Source organism: Moschus berezovskii, chromosome 14 (genome assembly GCF_049115385.1).
Source record: "Moschus berezovskii isolate FMDL1 chromosome 14, NW_MosBer_1.0, whole genome shotgun sequence".
Classification (NCBI taxonomy): domain Eukaryota; kingdom Metazoa; phylum Chordata; class Mammalia; order Artiodactyla; family Moschidae; genus Moschus; species Moschus berezovskii.
The window spans coordinates 32,587,658-32,605,261 of NC_142473.1; the positions used below are offsets into that span (position 1 = coordinate 32,587,658).

Consider the following 17,604-nt stretch of genomic DNA (forward strand, 5'->3'; position numbering starts at 1 on the left):
CTGCCTCCTTCACATTTTCTTTCCTCTGTTCTCTCACTGGAAGCAGATGACAAAGTCACTAGGCTGAAAAAATCTTGAGTTCCTGAAAAATCACGTGGAAGCAAGGCTCCTGTTGGCTAGACACCCTCATTGGACCCTTCAATAGATGAGACATAGGCTTTGATTGGGTCAAGCCACTGAGATAGTGGGAAACTGTGGGATCTGTGACAGCAGTTGTGTACCCCTACTGCTCATCCAGTGGGCCTGGCACATGCCCCCACCTCATGTTTTGTCATGCAGATGGAACGAGAAAATGATTGGAGGAAGGATTTGCCCTGGCACTGGCAGGGGGAATTAAACACTCTGGAGGCATCCAAAGGCCAGGCCCATGCGGGCAGGCCTGGAGAATTCTGTGCTCATGCTAGAGGCACAAGTGTGTGTAGTGGGGGTAGTGTGGGTGCTGGGCATTCATCATGGGAACATAATATTAAATGAGGTCTATAATATAAAAGAGGTCAATATATTAAATGCAGGAAAAGTAAGTATGGAGCAAGAAGGACTAGATCTTTCAGAAGAGGCCAGTGGAACCACCCATCCAATTCTCTTGCAAACAGTTGAGTAAGCACTGAGGCTTCTTCGTAAACATGCCCTTTGCTGAGCTGGCAAAGTCAGAGGTAGAGAAAGAGGAAGGAGGCAAAAAGGACTACTGGACTGCTCTTCCCCCACTCATCTGCTTGGTGAAGACTCACATACTCTTTACGTCTCATTTCAAACCTCACCTCCTCTGGGAAGCCTTCCCTGACCTCTCTAGGTGAGGCTGCTGGCTGTGTTCCAAGCACAGTATCCACACTGAATCACAGATTCCATCACACTGGGTCATGACCTTGAGTTCCTGAGGACCACAGTTGTTTCTGTACCTCCTGGGCCTGGCACAAGTTCCTGGCACAGGGCAGGCCCCAGTATGGTGGGTAAATGAATAAATAAATGAAGCATGATTAAATGAGCAGAACCCAAAGCTGAGGAACCAAAACTAAGAACCAAACTGAGGATGCCTGAGCATCTGGGTAGACAGACTCAGTTTTCTACCCAGGGTACCACTGAAACATCCAATGACAAATTTTTCAGGTCACATAGTTTTTATTGTTGAAGATCACTGCTGGGGTGTTATGGACATAAACACTGCTGTTCCCAACCCCAGCCTTGATAATACATCACCAGCCCCCTCAGAACCTTCCCAGCCGTGCTAGCCAATCCCAGCTGCTCTTCCAGAACAGTCTATCCCCCAAGCAGCCACCTGCCTGAGCTGGGCTGGGCTGGGCTGATATGCTTGGACCCCGCTTCTGGGAGTCATAGCACCACCAGATAGGCCCAAGGAAGGTAGGAGACAGGGGAGGACCAAGTGCCCCAGAGAAAAGGATGCAGAAGATCCGGGACTTCAGCTGACTCAGAGGCCAGACTCACTGATGCCCAGGAGGAGCGGCAACTCAGATCCTTCAGGAAAGCAGTTTGGAGGCAGCCTGGGGACAGAGTCAGCTTTCTCTCTGAGGCAGTTTTCATGGCAACACTGTGTCCCTGAGAAGGTAAAAGATGAGGAAAGTTGAGAAGAAATTCCAAAGTTCCAGGACATCCCTGTGTACCAGAGATGCCCGTCCACCTGGATTGTCCCAGGCTCTGGGGCCAGCAGAGAAGCAGCATCGGTTCCTTCGTACTCCTGTAGCCCTCGGATACAGCAGCAGTGTGGCCGTCTTGGTGATGGATTTGCTTCTCTGAGTATCTCAAAGGGCCCCTTCATCTGGCCCCTTGAGGCCAAGAGCATTCAACGGGACACCAGGGGGACACAGCTGCCAGGAGTCCCTCAGAGTTCTTGGGGCGATTGAGCAGCTAGCTCTCTTGGCTCCTGGAATTTTGGGAGAACCTTTAAATAATACATTTATTTCTGTTACTTGAATATAAAAATGAAATGAAGTTTGCCTCCAACAGCCTGTGACTGAACGAAGACAGTAAGCCCTGTCCTGAGTGGTCAGAGTGCACAGCCATGGCGCGGCCCCTCTCCGCATCCAGCGAGAGGGCTGAGGGGGGCGGGATGGGCCGAAGGTCAATGGGAATGTCTTCCCACTAGAGGTGGTCCAGGCACTCCGTGAAATCTGATACTGTCCCTTGCTGGCGATGATGGCTGGGCCCCGTGGGCTGCCTGTTCTGGACTAGTCTCCAGTGAGGGTTGGGGAAACAAGAATTCCTGACGTGGCCTTCCAGACCATCCCTGGGCTCCTCCTCCTCCATCCGTTACAGACACTTCCATGTTGGGGAACCCCTCATGGGGCCCAAATGGTGGTCTTCAGGTGATTTCCAGCTGGGGGTTTGGGAAGAGCTGATAGCTCTCCTGATTGGTGAGGACCTTGGGAGAGCAGTGACACACACACACACGCACACACACGTGTGTATTCACAGAGGCAACAGACAGTGGAGGTGGCAGTAACAATGGTGTCTGGTGGCCTCTAGCCTAGGGGAGGTTGCAAATGGCTCAGTCCCTTTGGCCAGAGTCTTCACGGCAGAGTCTGTGAGACGGCGCAGGACAGCTGCTTATGATTTCCGGAAGCGTGCCTCCCTCTGGGGAAGAGGAGAGAGAACAGAGTGAAGCTGGGTGAGCACAGGGCGGGGTGCGGGCTCAGAGCCTAAAACTCAGCCCAGCTGTCACCAGGCACTGTCCCTCAGAGAAGAGGGGCAGCCAAGGGGACAAGATGGAAGCAGTTTCTGAGAGACCCGCCACCCTGGATTTCCAGAGCAGCCTTTCTACCCCTACCCGAGCTCTCACTGTCTGGGTGGAGAAGGGGAGGGCCGGCACAGCTCCAGGAAGGATGGGGGTCCAAGGGAGGCAGGGGCTGGACTGGGTCAGCAGACGTGGGGTAGACCTCCCCTTCCCGATGCCCAGTTTCCTGGGAGACCAACCTCCTGCCGAGGATGGAAAGGCCTCCCCAACTCTGTGTGTGAATTCATAACTGACCATCGCTGGGGAGAGGAGAGGGATACTGGGGGCTGGCCCCCAGCCTGGCCCCCATCCCTTTCCAACCCTCTGAGCTCTGTTTTGCAGGAGGGAAAGGAGGGGAAGAAGTCCAGGCAGCCGGGGTTGGCCCAACATTTGACACCTGTCCTGTCCCGCCCTCTCCTGGCAACTTCTGAACACCCCCAAAGGCAGGGGGTGCGGAGACCTGGCTGAGACCCTGGGGAAAGACCAGGCCTGCTTCCAGGCACCCCACCTTTGGGGGTCCCTGCCAGACAGGAGCACGCCTCCAGCAGGGCTCTCACCTCCATCTTGCTGTATATCCAGGGCAGCACTTCGGTCACCTTGGTGTACACGCCGGGTTTGTTCCTCTGGCCGCAGCCCGTGCCCCAGCTGGTGACTCCTGCCAGGTACCAGCGGCCGTTCTGCTCGCAGACCAGAGGCCCCCCACTGTCTCCCTGCGAGGGAGCACGCACATCAGCAGGGTGGGAAAGGTGGCCCTTGAGCAGGAAACAGTGGGCCCCCAACTCTCCCTCTGACCCCAGCACCCCAACCTTCCTCCCTTCCCTCTGGGTCCCAGGACCTGAGCCCCACACACAAGCACGCCCACCTGGCAGGAGTCTCTGCCTCCTCGCAAGTCCCCTGCGCACATCATCCTCGGGGTGAGGTAGCTGTCGTAGACCAAGTAGTCGTTGCACTTCTTAAAGTCAATGAGGCTGACCTGCACCTCCCGGAGAAAGGGGGAAGTCCTCTCTTCAGTGCGGTGGGATGGAGGAGAGAGAGGGTGGGAAGGGAGTGAGACTCTGGGCGGCTTTGAGGCCTTCCAGCTGCCCACCCCAGGCCCCAGACTGGCAACCTCCCAGTTATGAAGGGTACCATTCCCATGGTGAGCCACCCAGGACACAGGGGCACATACAGCCTCACACCCGACACAAATCCTACACATAATAGAGACACACATGCAGAGACAAACCCACAAGCCTATCAGGCTGCCTGACACGCGCACAATGCTTTTCTGTATTCAAAACAGAAAAGATAGAATGGAAAATCCGAAAGAACTTTTCAATCAACACAATAGATCATTTCATTTGCTTTAATGGCAAACCACTCCAGTATTCTTGCCTGAAGAATCCCATGGTCAGAGGAGCCTGGTAGGCTACAGTCCACGGGGTCGCAAAGAGTCGGACATGACTGAGCACCTTCACTTCAATGATGTGCTTTAAGGAGAGCAGGTGTGATGAATCCACTTACAGAAGGAGAAATTTAGGGCTGAAGAAGGACTTGCCCACAGTCACAGGTGGCACTAGTGGTACAGAACCCACCTGCCAATGCAGGAGGCATAAGAGACGCAGGTTTGATCCCTGGGTTGGGAAGATCCCTTGCTGGAGTACATGGCTACCCACTCCAGGATTCTTGCCTGGAGAATCCCATGAGCAGAGGAGCCTGGTAGGCTATAGTCCATAGGGTTGCAGAGAGTCAGACATGACTGAATCAACTGAGCAGGCATGCACAGTCACTGGATAGTCAGTTACAGAGCTGAGATCAGAACAAGGCTGCCTGCAGCCAGTCACTTCTCCATCCTACGAACAAGGTCTTGACACCTGCAGTGGCCAGTCTCACGAGTCTCACAGCCAGGCCAGCTGACTGATGTGCTTTCCTGACCAGTATCCACAATCCGACAGAACTGACACCAGACAAGGCCGCCTGGTAATCACAATGAAGTGAAGGAAGACCAAACCACTTTCTAACCTTGTTTCAGCCCAGACACAAACAAAGTAGGTCACATCACAAAAGGACCAAAGGGCCCCCTCTTCCAGCAAGAATGAGTGGCTGCTGCTTCTCCATTTCTTCATCAACTATAGCTTTCAGTTCAGTTCAGTTCAGTCGCTCAGTCGTGTCTGACTCTTTGCGACCCCATGAATCACAGCACGCCAGGCCTCCCTGTCCATCACCAACTCCATCTATCGACTGTTTCTAGATGAGGTTATTAAGATATCTGTGGAGTCCTATCCTAAGACCACAGTGCGAGGCTTGCACCAAGGCCACAGAAATGGAGCCCAGAACTAAGGCTACCTCCAAAACTGATTAAGTCCCATTGTAACCACTGCCAAAAGCCCCCCTGATCATCACCAGCAAGCTTCCGGACCCCAAATTGGCAAAAATGCCCAACCCGGTGCTCACCCTATAACACACTTGCATGCGTGCTATCACTTCAGTCATGTCCAACTCTTTGCAACCCTATGGACTGTAGCCCACCAGGCTCCTCTGTCCATGCAAGAATTCCCAACAAGAATACTGGAGTGGGTTGCCAGGCCCTCCTCCAGGGGATGCTCCCAACCCAGGGATTGAACCTGTGTGTGCTGCATTACCGGCAGACTCTTTACCACTGAACCACCAGGGAAGCCTGGCTTTGATGTATATTCAGGTGTATATATACACTTTCACATCCAGGCCCATGAATCTATATATCCGAACCCTCATCACCCTAGGTAGACCCTCATCTCTATACCCCTGCATATCACCCATACACAGAAACACACGCATAGTTTTTCTGAGAAGCAACCTGAGGTGACCTCTAAAAATAGTTCACTATTCACTTGATCCAGAAAATGCCACAAAACTATGCAAATCAAGAGGTTTAGATCTTCATGTTCACTCTAAGAACACTCATGAAACTGCCCAGGCCATTAAGGGTATGCACATCTGAAAAGCCACCAAGTATCTGAAGGGTGTCGTTTGAAGAAGTAGTGTGTTCCATTCCGTCATGTGCTCAGGTCAAACAGTGGGGCTGGAAAGGATTGGTGGCCCAAGAAGAGTGCTGAGTTTTTACGGCACGTGCTTAAAAAATACAGAGAGTAATGCTGAACTTAAGGGCTTAGATACAGATTCTCTGGTCATTGAGCACACCCAAGTGAGCAAAGCCCCCAAGATGGAGCACAGGACTTACAGAGCTCATGGTCGAATCAACCCATACATGAGCTCTCCCTGCCACATGAAGATGATCCTTACTAAAAAAGGGCAGATTTTCCTAAACCAGAAGTGGAGGTTGCACAGGAGAAAAAGATACCCCAGAAGATACTGAAGAAACAAAAATGGCCTGAAAAGAAATGCCACAAAAAAATACAAGTAAAAGAAAAGAAACATGGGTATACAGTCAAACACACACACACACACACAGTCTAGCATCTGCCTCTCACCATCTGTCTCCTTGGTCTTGCCAAAGCCTGTGATCCAGCAGATCTCATTGAGGCCGAAGGTCTGTCCATGCATGGGGAGGCAAGCAGGGTGGACATGAGCTGCGACAAGACCTCAAGAGATCAGTGAAGGGAAGAGGCTGGAGGTTTTGGAGGGGTGTGTGGAAGGACAGGAGTACCAACATCCTAGGACATCCTCCTTCCCCTTAGAGTGCTCCTGAATCTTTCAAGGCCTTCAATTGACCAGGCAAGAAATTCAATCACTTTATCTTGGCCCTCCAGTCTTCAGGGTACTCTCAGAGTCCCCCAGACATTCTGATTTTTCAGTGGGTGCCATGTGGGCATATGCATGTGCCTTGAGGTTTCCCTGTGCCAAGCTGATACTGAGTGGCAGAGGGTGTCTTCACTCTAAGAGCAGCTGTCCTCGCTGAGTCTCTTCCACATCTGTCCCCCAGAGCAAGATGCCGCACCTGCCAGGTATTATTGCCATGATGCATCAGTGGTGGGTCCTGCTTGGTCTGGAGAGGGCATCCCTGGTTACCCAGGGCCTGAAACTCTCCCTCCAGGGTGAGACAACCTCTCCAAGTGGGAAGAGCGAATCCTTAGAGGCACAGCCCACCAAACTGCTGCTCACTCGCTCCCCCACTCAGAATCTTATGAAGGTGCTCTTGTGCATCAGTTCATAAGTTCCCTCTGAGGACTAGTGTTCCCCTGTGGATTAGAGCATCGACCAGTTTGCAAGAGGAAAAGAGTTGATAGAAAGGATATTTGCTGTTGTTTGGTCGCTTAGTCTGATTTTTTTGCAACGCTATGGACTGGGGCCCACCAGGCTCCTCTGCCCAAGGGATTTCCCAAACAAGAATGCTGGAGTAAGTTGCCATTTTCTTCTCCAGGGCATTTTCATGACCCAGGGATCAAACCTAAGTCTCCTGCATTACAGGCAGATTCGTCACCCCTCAGCCACTGGGGAAGCCCTAGACAGGATATTTGCAGTGTTCATAATTGTTATGCATGCTGCAGATTCCTGTACCTAGAATTGTGCCTGATACATATAAAGTGCTCCTGGGAAGGAGGAAGGGAAGGAGCAGGGCAGAGAGGGAGGGAGGGAGGATAAATGTAAAATTTTTTTCCTATAAATAGGGAGTCTAACACATTTACCTGCTAGAGTGTAAACAAACAAAAAATAAATGAAGGCATGGCACTAATTACTAACCAAAACCACAAAATATGACTTAAAATAGTCTATGCCTCCGAAAGCATTCCCCCTAAGATCAGGAACAAGACAAGGGTGTCCACTTTCCCCAAAATTATTCAGCATAGCTCTGGAAATCCTAGCTACAAAAATCAGAGAAGCAAAAGAAGTAAAAGGAAACCAGATCAAAAAAGAAGAAGTAAATCTCTCACTGTTTGCAGATGACATGATACTGTACATAGAAAACCCTAAAGATAGTATCAGAAAATTACTAGAGCTAATCAGTGAATTTAGCAAAGTTGCAGGATACAAAATCAATACACAGAAATCACTTGTACTTCTATATACTGACAATGAAATATCAGAAACAGAAATTAAGGAGTCAATCCTATTCACCATTGCAACAAAGAGAATTAAATATCTAGGAATAAACTTACTTAAGGAGATGAAAGAACTGTACACAGAAAATTATAAGACACTAATGAAAGAAATAAAAGATGACATAAACAGATGGAGAGATATTCCATGTTCCTGGGTAGGAAGAATCAATATTGTAAAAATTACTATACTATCAAATGCAATCTACAGAGTCAATGCAATCCTTGTCAAATTACCAACGACATTTTTCATAGAACTAGAACAAAAAATTTCACAATTCATATGGAAACACAAAAGACCATGAATAGCCAAAGCAGTCTTGAGAAAGAAGGCTGGAGCTGGAGGAATCAACCTTCCTGACTTCAGATTATACTACAAAGCTACAGTCATCAAGATAGTATGGTACTGGCACAAAAACAGAAATATAGACCAATGGAACAAGATAAAAAGCCCAGAAATAAACCCATGCACCTATGGGTACCTTATTTTTGACAAAGAAGGCAAGAATATACAATGGGGCAAAGACAGCCTCTTCAGTAAATGGTGCTGGGAAAACTGGACAGCTACATGTAGAAGAATGAAATTAGAATACTTCCTAACACCATACACAAAGATAAACTCAAAATGGATTAAAGACCTAAATGTAAGACCAGAAACTATAAAACTTTTAAAGGAAAACATAGGCAGAACACTTAATGACATAAATCAAAGCAAGATACTCTATGACCCAACTCCTCAAGTAATGGAAATAAAAACGAAACTAAAGAAGTGGGACCTGATTAACTGAAAAGCTTTTGCACAGCAAAGGAAACTATACGCAAGGTGAAAAGACAACCCTCAGAATGGGAGAAAATAATAGCAAATGAGACAACAGACAAAGGGTTAATTTCCAAAATATACAAGCAGCTCATACAACTCAATACCAGAAAAACAAACATTTCTCCAAAGAAACCATACAGATGGCTAACAAACACATGAAAAGATGCTCAACATCGCTCATTATTAGAGAAATGCAAATCAAAACTACAATGAGATATCACCTCACACTGGTCATAATGGCCATCATCAAAAAGTCTACAAACAATAAATGCTGGAGAGGGTGTGGGGAAAAGGGAATGCTCTTGCACTGCTGGTGGGAATGTAAATTAATACAGCCACTATGGAAAACAGTATGGAGATTCCTTAAAAAACTAGGAATAAAACCACCATCCTGCTGCTGCTGCTAAGTCGATTCAGTTGTGTCCAACCATATGACCCAGCAATTCCACTCCTAGGCATATACCCTGAGGAAACCAAAATTGAAAAAGACACATATATCTCATTGTTCATTGCAGCACTATTTACAATAGCTAGAACATGGAAGCAACCTAGATGACCATCAACAGATGGATGGATAAATAAGTTGTGGTACATATACACAATGGAATATTATTCAGCCATAAAAAGGAATGACTTTGAGCCAGTTCTAATGAGATGGATGAACTTAGAACCTATTATACAGAGTGAAGTGAGTCAGAAAGAGAAAGATAAATATCATATTCTAATGCATATATACAGAATCTAGAAAAACGGTGCTGAAGAATTTACTAACAGGCAAGCAATGGAGAAACAGACATAGAGAATAGACTTGTGGGCATGGGGAGAGGGGAGGAGAGGGTGAGATGTATGGAAAGAGTAACACGGAAACTTACATTGCCATATATAAAATAGATAGCCAACAGGAATTTGCTGTATGGCTTAGGAAACTCAAACAGGGGATCTGTATCAACCTAGAGGGGTAGGATGGGGAGGGAGATGGGAGGGAGGTTCAAAAGGGAGGGGATATATGTACACCTATGGCTGATTCGTCTTGAGGTCTGACAGAAAAAAACAAAATTCTTTACAGCAATTATCCTTCAATAAAAAATTAATTAAAAAAATAAACAAGAACCTACTGTATAGCAAAAAAAAATTAGTCTATACCTATTTTTGAGACATACAGTCTTAAAAACATGTAACACTAGTATACATCTACATTTATAGAGTAATTAAATTTATCAGTGAGTTTTCACAAGCTTTCTCAGCTAGCACAGTGACTTCAAAGTGCTCAGTCTACCAGGCAGTTTAAGAAAATCTGCTCTGATTTCTAAACCAAAAATCAGGGCACATGGTCTGACCACAGGACTACATAAATCCTAGCTGTGATTTATGATGCTACAAAGATGCTTCTTGACCAGAAGTGGGGGGCAGGGAGGGGTGGCTATCAGAGTATAGGGAGGGACTGCTGTAGTCTGAAAAGCATATATAATGCTATAATAACTTAAATTTCATTTTACAAAGTATTTAATTGAATTTGGAATTTCAGATAATGGGGATTTGGGTTGATGGCAAGTGAGGTCTGGACGGTTAGCCAAATGGAGTCTGTGTTTGACAAGATTGGGAAGACCTGTTTCGGTCCTGCAGACTGCCTGCCCCCTTTTATGTGTGCATGAGGCGGGCAAGGCAGGGCAGTGGGGTACCCCTCGCCTCACAGTCCCAGGCTACACAGACAAGAATGTGCGGGGCAGGGGGCAGGCGGAGGGCACAGAGGGCCCGCCGCGTGGGCGTGGCCGAAAGTGGGCGTGGCTCTGGGTTGGCCCCACCCAACCGAATCTTATGCTGGGGATTGGACTCCTCCTCCCGACACCACTCCGATGAGCTAACTTCTCTGACTCAGGACCAACCCAGCCTCCGCAATTCATGTGCCAGGAAAGGCCAGCTCACAGGCCCAGAGTGCCGGAAAGGCTGGACTAACCAGACAGCCCTCCGAGACTTCCGGAAGCCTCTCTAGCCTGCCAAGACTGATTAGGTGCCCACATCTGTGCCACCGTGCCTCCCTCCCACGGTGGCCCCTGACATCACATCAACTAGCTTCTAAGCGGCTGTTTTGTGCGTGCCATCAGTCTTGTTCTCTTTGCAGGGGAACTGCAGAGACGCTAGGTAGTAGACACACTACATGAATAAATGGGCGGATGAAGTAATGAACGAAAACTGATCTGAGAATTTCGGTAGCATTTCCTTTCTGTAGCCCCATTTAGTTCTCAAGGTCTCAGCTCCAACCTTGCAGCAGTTGGCTGTTTAGTTGCGTAGGTATTTTGCTTGTGTTCGCAACTTCGGTGTTGGCAATTTGCCAGCACAGAGCAGCGTGGGAAGGACATTACCTGCGAGGTAGACCCACCTGGACCCAGTCCTGAAGCTGCTTGTTATTACTTCATGGCCTCAGGAAATTCTCTCTCTCTAAAGGTCTTCTCAAAGGGAAAATGAAGCTAATAATAGTACCTGCTTCACAGGATCCGGTAGTGAAGAGTGTATGAAATTGTAGATGTAGAACACCTACCGTGGTGTCTGGCCTCTGTTAAGTGCTGGATATACCAGTGAAACAATTCGATCTGTTTACCTTAATGAAGCCCAGAACCTAAACCCTGGCTGTGTCACCAACTTGCAATAGAAGAGGAGTCACTGGGGCAAGTTTATTTCCAATCTCCGGGTCTCAGCTCTCCCAATTGTAAGACAGAGTTCCACCAAATGATCTCGAAGACTGATATTTGCCATGCTGAAGCTCTGGACCCTGGGATGGGTTTGTGGATGCTGCTAAGTGCAAAGGTTCAGAACCGAGGGGTGCTGGCTGAGCAGGGGGGCTCACTCACCGGACAGGGTCAGGGGCTTGGACAACCGCATGAGGGCGATGTCGTAGTCGTCCTGGTCATCTGAGTAGTTGCTGTTGATGATGATCTGGGCGACGGAGGCTGACTCGGGTAGGTGGTGCAGGTCGTTGGTGCCCACGTACACCTTCCAGCCCTCCAGGATCTTCTCCCGGGTCCTGCCAAAGCCACAGAGAGCACGGCCCAGTTACCACCTGGCAGAGGTCCTGGCAACATCTGCTGCACACAAGGAGCTTCAGCCAGAGCACCAACTTGGAGGCAGGAGGATGGATGAAATGACGTCTGGAGGGGGCACTCTATCTTAGCCCAGGGATCTAGAACAGTCCTCTACTTTCAAAAAGCTGCTCTGAACTGGTGGTTCTGTACCTTACAATAGAAAACAGGGCCTTCCTTGGTGGCTCAGTGGTAAAGCCACCAATGCAGGAGACACAGGTTCGAACCCTGGTCCGGGAAGATCCCACATGCCGAGGAGCAGCTAGGCCCATGTGCTATATCTGTTGAGCCTGCGCTTTAGAGCCTGGGAACTACAACTCCACGCGTCACAACTATTGAAGCCCCAACACCGCTCCTCAACAAGAGAAGCCACCTCAGTGAGAAGCCCACGCATCGCAACTAGAGAGTAGCCCCGGCTCGCTGAAACTAGAGAAAGCCCACATGCAGCAATGAAGACCCAGCAGAGCCATAAATGAATAAATTAATAAAATTTTAAAAATAGAAAATGGGAGGAGATGAGTAAGACTCCTGGGACCACTGGCCCCACTGTCTCCTCTGTATGCCACCAAGGATCCAATGGGGTGGACGGGACACATCTCAGTGGTAGCATTCTTAGCAGAAATGGGGCTTTCGACAGGACAAAGTGACCCGCTGAAGACTCACTGCTGGGGAAGCTGGTGCCCTTGAGGCCTCACCTCCCAGCCCTTTCCTGTCCACCAACTCGAACGACAAGCCTGGCTGGTGACTGTCGAAATCCGACTGCACTGCCCTGCCCACAGCCCCAATTCCTCAGTTCCTGGGATAGCATTCCCCATGTCTCTGGCTCCTCTCCTGTAACTTCCAGGTTCTGGAAGCAGCCACAAGTCCCAGACCTCTTTGTTTCATCCTGTTCTTTAGGGCAGGCTCCCAATTCCTCCCGGCTACCCTCCCCTCTCTCCCCCTCGAAGCCACCAATGGTATTTTCTCACTCTGCACTGGCTCAGGATAAGTAACCCCAACTCACACTCCCAGGACCGATCACGGTCCTCACCACACATGTGCCACCCAGTCCTCAGGGCCAGGCTTACAACCAAAGTCCTCCTTCACAGAGAGAAGTCAGTCCGCCCTCAGCCCCTCCTGGTGTCCAGACCCTCAGCCACGTCGCATCACGGCTCCCTCGGGTACTTACATAAAGAAGCAGTGGGCGGCGGTGAGAATCCACTGGGCGTCGATCAGCGTGCCCCCACAAATGTGGGTACGGGAGAACTGCAGGCTAACTTGCCATGGCCACTTGCTTTCTGGGGCCAGCGCCCCTCCCACGATCCGCCCGGTCATGGCCCTCAGTCCACAGTCTGGGGAGAAGCAGAAGAGATGAACTATGAAGTCTGCTTTTCTTAAAGCTGCTACCATGCTCCTAGGCCCAGAGAAGCTCAGGCATGAGGGCACCACCCACCCACGGAGGCCGCTTTGCCCACTTAATCTGATTTGGCACAGCTATTTCCCATCAACACAGAGCTCCCACATGGCGGGTTAGCTTTCTGGGATCATCCAGTAGGAAGTCTGATCCTAGGAAATATCCTCTTTCCTCCCACTCATTTATTGTTCCAGTAATTCAACAAATGCTTCCTAAGTACCCCCTGCTTTGGGTGATGTGCCAGGCATTAGGGTCACAATGGTGAACCCCAGGGCTGCCATCAAGAGCTTTGGAAAGCAGACCAAGTCTAACACAACCCTGAATTGGTGAGCAATGTGATTTGGATCGTTTCAAAACGAAGGAGAAAAGTCCTTCCCATGATGCACAAGTAGTTGGTGCCCACGTGGTTTCTCAGGGGGTCATTTAGTGCTGTTGGGGACCCTGTGCCCCAAGGGAACATTTCCAAACATGTTCCAGAGTGAGTCATCCCCCGAAATCATGCACAGAGTTTCCTTTCTCCTTTGAAGGAGGAGAGAGTGAAGAGCCAGCAGTGGTCTGAGGGGGCTCTGTCCCTAGCACTGGGCCCACTTTCTCAGGGGGGCAGCCCACCTGGTTATCATGAGAACACAGCACTCGTGGACTGGTTAATGGTTTGGGCCCTGTGGTCAGACCCAAGATTCAATACCAGCTCTTCACCTACCAGAGGTCTGACCTTAAGTAAGGCAAGCATTTCAGTCTCTTTTCAGTAAGTGGACAATAATGGCACCTGCCTCATGAGAATTCAATGCAATCATCGGACACGACTGAGCGACTTCACTTTCACTTTTCACTTTCACACATTGGAGAAGGAAATGGCAACCCACTCCAGTGTTCTTGCCTGGAGAATCCCAGGGACGGGGGACCCTGGTGGGCTTCTGTCTTTGGGGTCACACAGAGTCGGACACGACTGAAGTGACACAGCAGCAGCAGCAGCAGCAGCAGCATATTTATAAAGCCGTAGTGCCTCAGCAACCAATGCCCTCCACAGATTTTGGCTCTGGATCTAGCTCCACGTCTACTGATATGGAGATTTAAGCTGGAGCTTTAAGCTGGCTCTGACATGCTCTGTCAATCCTCTGCCCCCTGCCCAGAATCCAGGACACTTGAATGGTGAGGTTGCTGGGCTGAGCAGAGTCAGAAGGGGAAATGCTGCCCTGAGAGTGTCTATCCAGATGACTTACAGGCACCCTGGCCCTGAAACGGGCCTGCTGCTCAAGGCCCTCTTCCTGGCTCTGATCCCCAGGGTTGGCCCTCTTCCTCACAGGGACTCCATCCCTCTGTCCCCTGACCCCCACCCCACATAGGCCACAATCCAGGAGGAAGAGCATCTTCTTACGGGAACACTGTAGAGCAACATACTGCTGGGAAGGACAATCAGACCTGCAGGAGGAGATACAGAAGTTGAGAAAAGAGCACATCAGCCACTGCCTCCAAGAAACCTTCCATGACTGGCTCCTGCTAAGTTCTATCCTATGCCCTTTGCACAAGAAGATGGAGATTCTGACCTTTCTCCCTCCCAGCTGGTCAGACCCTTCCCGTGCTTTCTCTAGAGACAGGGATGGTTTAGTGCAAACCAGCCCCACCCTTCTCCCCATCTCCCAGTTTTTCTGTGACAGGTTGTATATACTGGCTAGGTCATGTCTTCTGAACTCATGACTTCACTGTCTCAGCATCTTTCTGCAGCTAAACATGTGGCCCAACTCTCCTCTGACACTTGCTCAACGCTCTACCAGCAATGCAGCACGTGAACCACCCAGCACAAAGCAGGAATCCAGGAGGCAGCTCATTTGCCTTCCTTCCCTCCCCACGCCTTTTTCTCTCACAGCCTGGTTTCTTCTCTCCTCTCCCCAGGGTAAACACTGCTAGCTGGTGGAGCACCCCCCATCCCCCTCCACCCAGTGGCGTTGGGACAAGAGCAGCTGCAGTGCAGAGTGACAGATGGCAAAGCCCAGGGGGGAAGAGAGGGTGATGCTCCCCAGATGGGCCTCCCTGCCCCTGACTACCTGCACCTGGCACTCCCCCTCCCCACTGCCACCCCAGTGAGGTTTCTCTCTCTCCACCCCAAGCACCCTCCCTGCAGTGGCTTTCAGTCCTAACATCAGGCTGATCAGTGGCCCCAAGGTTTATTCATTGTCTTTGGCAACCATGTAAATTCTTTGGGCCCCCCTGACTTCGAGGTGCTCTGTGCACCAAGTTTTGACGACTTCCGAGTCAGGAGGCAGGTAGTAAACGAGAGCTGTTTCTGAGATGCTCTGGACATTCATGAAGGACTCTGGAGGTGGGGTCCCAGAAAGGCCGAGGGAGAGGGGCTCCCTGACTCAGAGCAGTCCTTTACACCCCTGCTGGCAGCAGACAGCCACGCCCACCCCACGTACGTGTAGGTGCTCTCCTGGATGGTGGAGTTGAATTCAGAGACTGAGAAACTGCTGTCAACATTCCTATTGGCCACTTTGGTTGTCCAGTAAGCACTGCAAGGGAGGAAAGGGGAAAGGAATGAACCACCTTGAGACAGCGCCCACCCCTGGTTCCCGGGTCTGCATGAGAGTCCCAGTCAGCCCTGCTGCACAGGCCAGAGGCAGTTAAAATCCAATGATCTCAGACCCCATCCACATATTCCACTACTCCCCCCACTAGCCTTACACACTAGCCCAGTAGTTTTGAAAATATGGTTCCATCTCAGGGGACAGTGTTGGCACTGCCTGGGAATTTGTTACAAATGCAAATCTGGGGGCCCTGTCTCAGACCTGCTCAATCAACAGTTCTGGCTCTGCGTTTTAACAGGCTTTCCAGGTGATCCCGCTGCACTCTGGAGTTTGAGAAACATGGAATGAGCCCTTTCCTATCCGGACTGTGATCCGTGGACCCACAGCAGCAGCATCCCCCCGAGACCTGCTGAGCCATGATCTTCATTTTAATGATCTCCATGTTATAGGTTTGCACATTAAAGCCTGAGAACCATTTGGCTGCTTAGACCAGAGTGTGCCTAAGAACCACCCTGTTGTTAAGGGTTTGAAATCCTAATTCCAGAGATTTTGATTTCAGGGTGCATTTTAACAAGCACCCCAGGTGATTCTGCTCTGCGTGATCCATGGACTGCTATCTGGCCCTTTGGTGCGTTTCTAGGACATGGGACGCCCTTACATGCAAGCTTGGCTTTGTGGGCGCTCTGCCTCCATTGCTCTGCTGACCTCCAAGTGTAGTCAGGCACCCTGTCTGTTGTGTGTGCATAATGCTTCCCACGTATTCTTTCCATTACACATCACACAGCACTGTGATTATTGGTTAAAGCCTCTCTCGCCCACACCATACCAGAGATTATCCAATGACAGGGATCTTGTCTGGGTGTCTGGCACATAATAAAAACTCAATGAATATTCTTTGAATAAATGACGCTATCTATTGAAGTCCAAGGGAAGTTCACATTTGCATAAGGTCACACAACTCAATGATAAACCATGTCCGTCATCTTCCAACTAGATCACCCAGGTCATCTTTCACAGATGGGAACTCTGAGGTGGGGGCAGAGAACTGGTTCTCAGTCCTAGCCCCCAAGCCCTGGTTTTCCAGGTGCTTCTGCTACAGAGAACCCACAGTGATATCCTTAATAAATCCTCTCCCCAGGACTTCACACACATTAGTGAAACACCCCCAGACTACTTGGTTTGAAACCCAGACCAAGAGGGAGTATGAGGTGACTATGTGGCCGGAAATGGCAACCCACTCCAGTGTTCTTGCCTGGAGAATCCCAGGGACGGGGGAGCCTGGTGGGCTGCCGTCTCTGGGATCGCAGAGTCAGACACGACTGAAGCGACTTAGCAGCAGCATGTGGCCAGCAGTGGAGGGCTCCTTCAAGCTGGAAGGTCACGGTAAGCCCCATTCCCTACTCCACCCGCTGGTACCAGCTTCCTGTTTCAGCTTTTTAGAGCCAAAGATGCTAAGGACTTTACCTGGCCACATCTGCCCCCCTCACTCTTCGTTTGATGAGTTCTAGCTCGAGCTGCAGCTGCTCAGAGTCCACTGAAGGGTTTGCCCAGCCTGAGCTGCTCCTTATCAGATGTGAGGAGAAGACAAGGCCTGCCCGAATGCACCCCCCCACCTCACAGGGCCACCGTGGCCATTGAATGTGATTGTGGGTATGAGGGCGCTTTGATGCAAAGAACCGTATAGGAGTGCCATCCTGCTGCAGATCTGCAAATAAATACTTTGGCCTCCTGGAAACAGCTTGCCCCCAGACCTGGACTCCCCAGGCTACTGTTCCTTTGAATAACTCGAGGGCACTATGAGCTCGTGACTTCAGCCCTGGTCCCCAAGAGTCTTCTTGGTATGAGTGACCCTCAATGAGCCCGAGGGGCCTGTGTGAAAAGTCTGAGACGTCCCTGAAGTGGGAACTGGTGGGGAAGGTTTACCTCTCGAAACCCAGCTGCTGGCAGGTCTTCTTCGAGTAGGAGTCATTCCAGCTGTCACTGCAGACGGGAAGCCACTGATGGGAGGATCCAGAGTAGACTTTAAGCAGAGACTTGTCCCAGTCAAATCTCACT

The 17,604-nt window shown here is 50.1% G+C and overlaps 1 protein-coding gene across 6 annotated transcripts in view; it reads right to left on the reverse strand.

Moving 5' to 3' along the window:
- Positions 1 to 1,102: 1,102 nt before the first annotated feature.
- The window catches only part of TMPRSS13 (transmembrane serine protease 13), a 33,603-nt gene continuing 17,101 nt past the window's right edge, over positions 1,103 to 17,604 (reverse strand). For 2 of the 6 annotated variants that reach the window (XM_055423100.2, XM_055423102.2), the window contains 9 exons: positions 17,473 to 17,602; positions 15,442 to 15,534; positions 14,403 to 14,446; positions 12,803 to 12,965; positions 11,407 to 11,579; positions 6,175 to 6,285; positions 3,588 to 3,730; positions 3,283 to 3,435; positions 1,103 to 2,586 (listed from right to left, as the gene is read on the reverse strand). In XM_055423100.2, coding sequence (XP_055279075.2) covers positions 2,560 to 2,586; positions 3,283 to 3,435; positions 3,588 to 3,730; positions 6,175 to 6,285; positions 11,407 to 11,579; positions 12,803 to 12,965; positions 14,403 to 14,446; positions 15,442 to 15,534; positions 17,473 to 17,602 — 1,037 coding nt within the window. In that variant the 3' untranslated portion in view covers positions 1,103 to 2,559. The remainder of the gene's footprint in view (positions 2,587 to 3,282; positions 3,436 to 3,587; positions 3,731 to 6,174; positions 6,286 to 11,406; positions 11,580 to 12,802; positions 12,966 to 14,402; positions 14,447 to 15,441; positions 15,535 to 17,472; positions 17,603 to 17,604) is intronic. The other 4 variants (XM_055423101.2, XM_055423103.2, XM_055423104.2 and 1 more) reach the window with 3 other exon arrangements.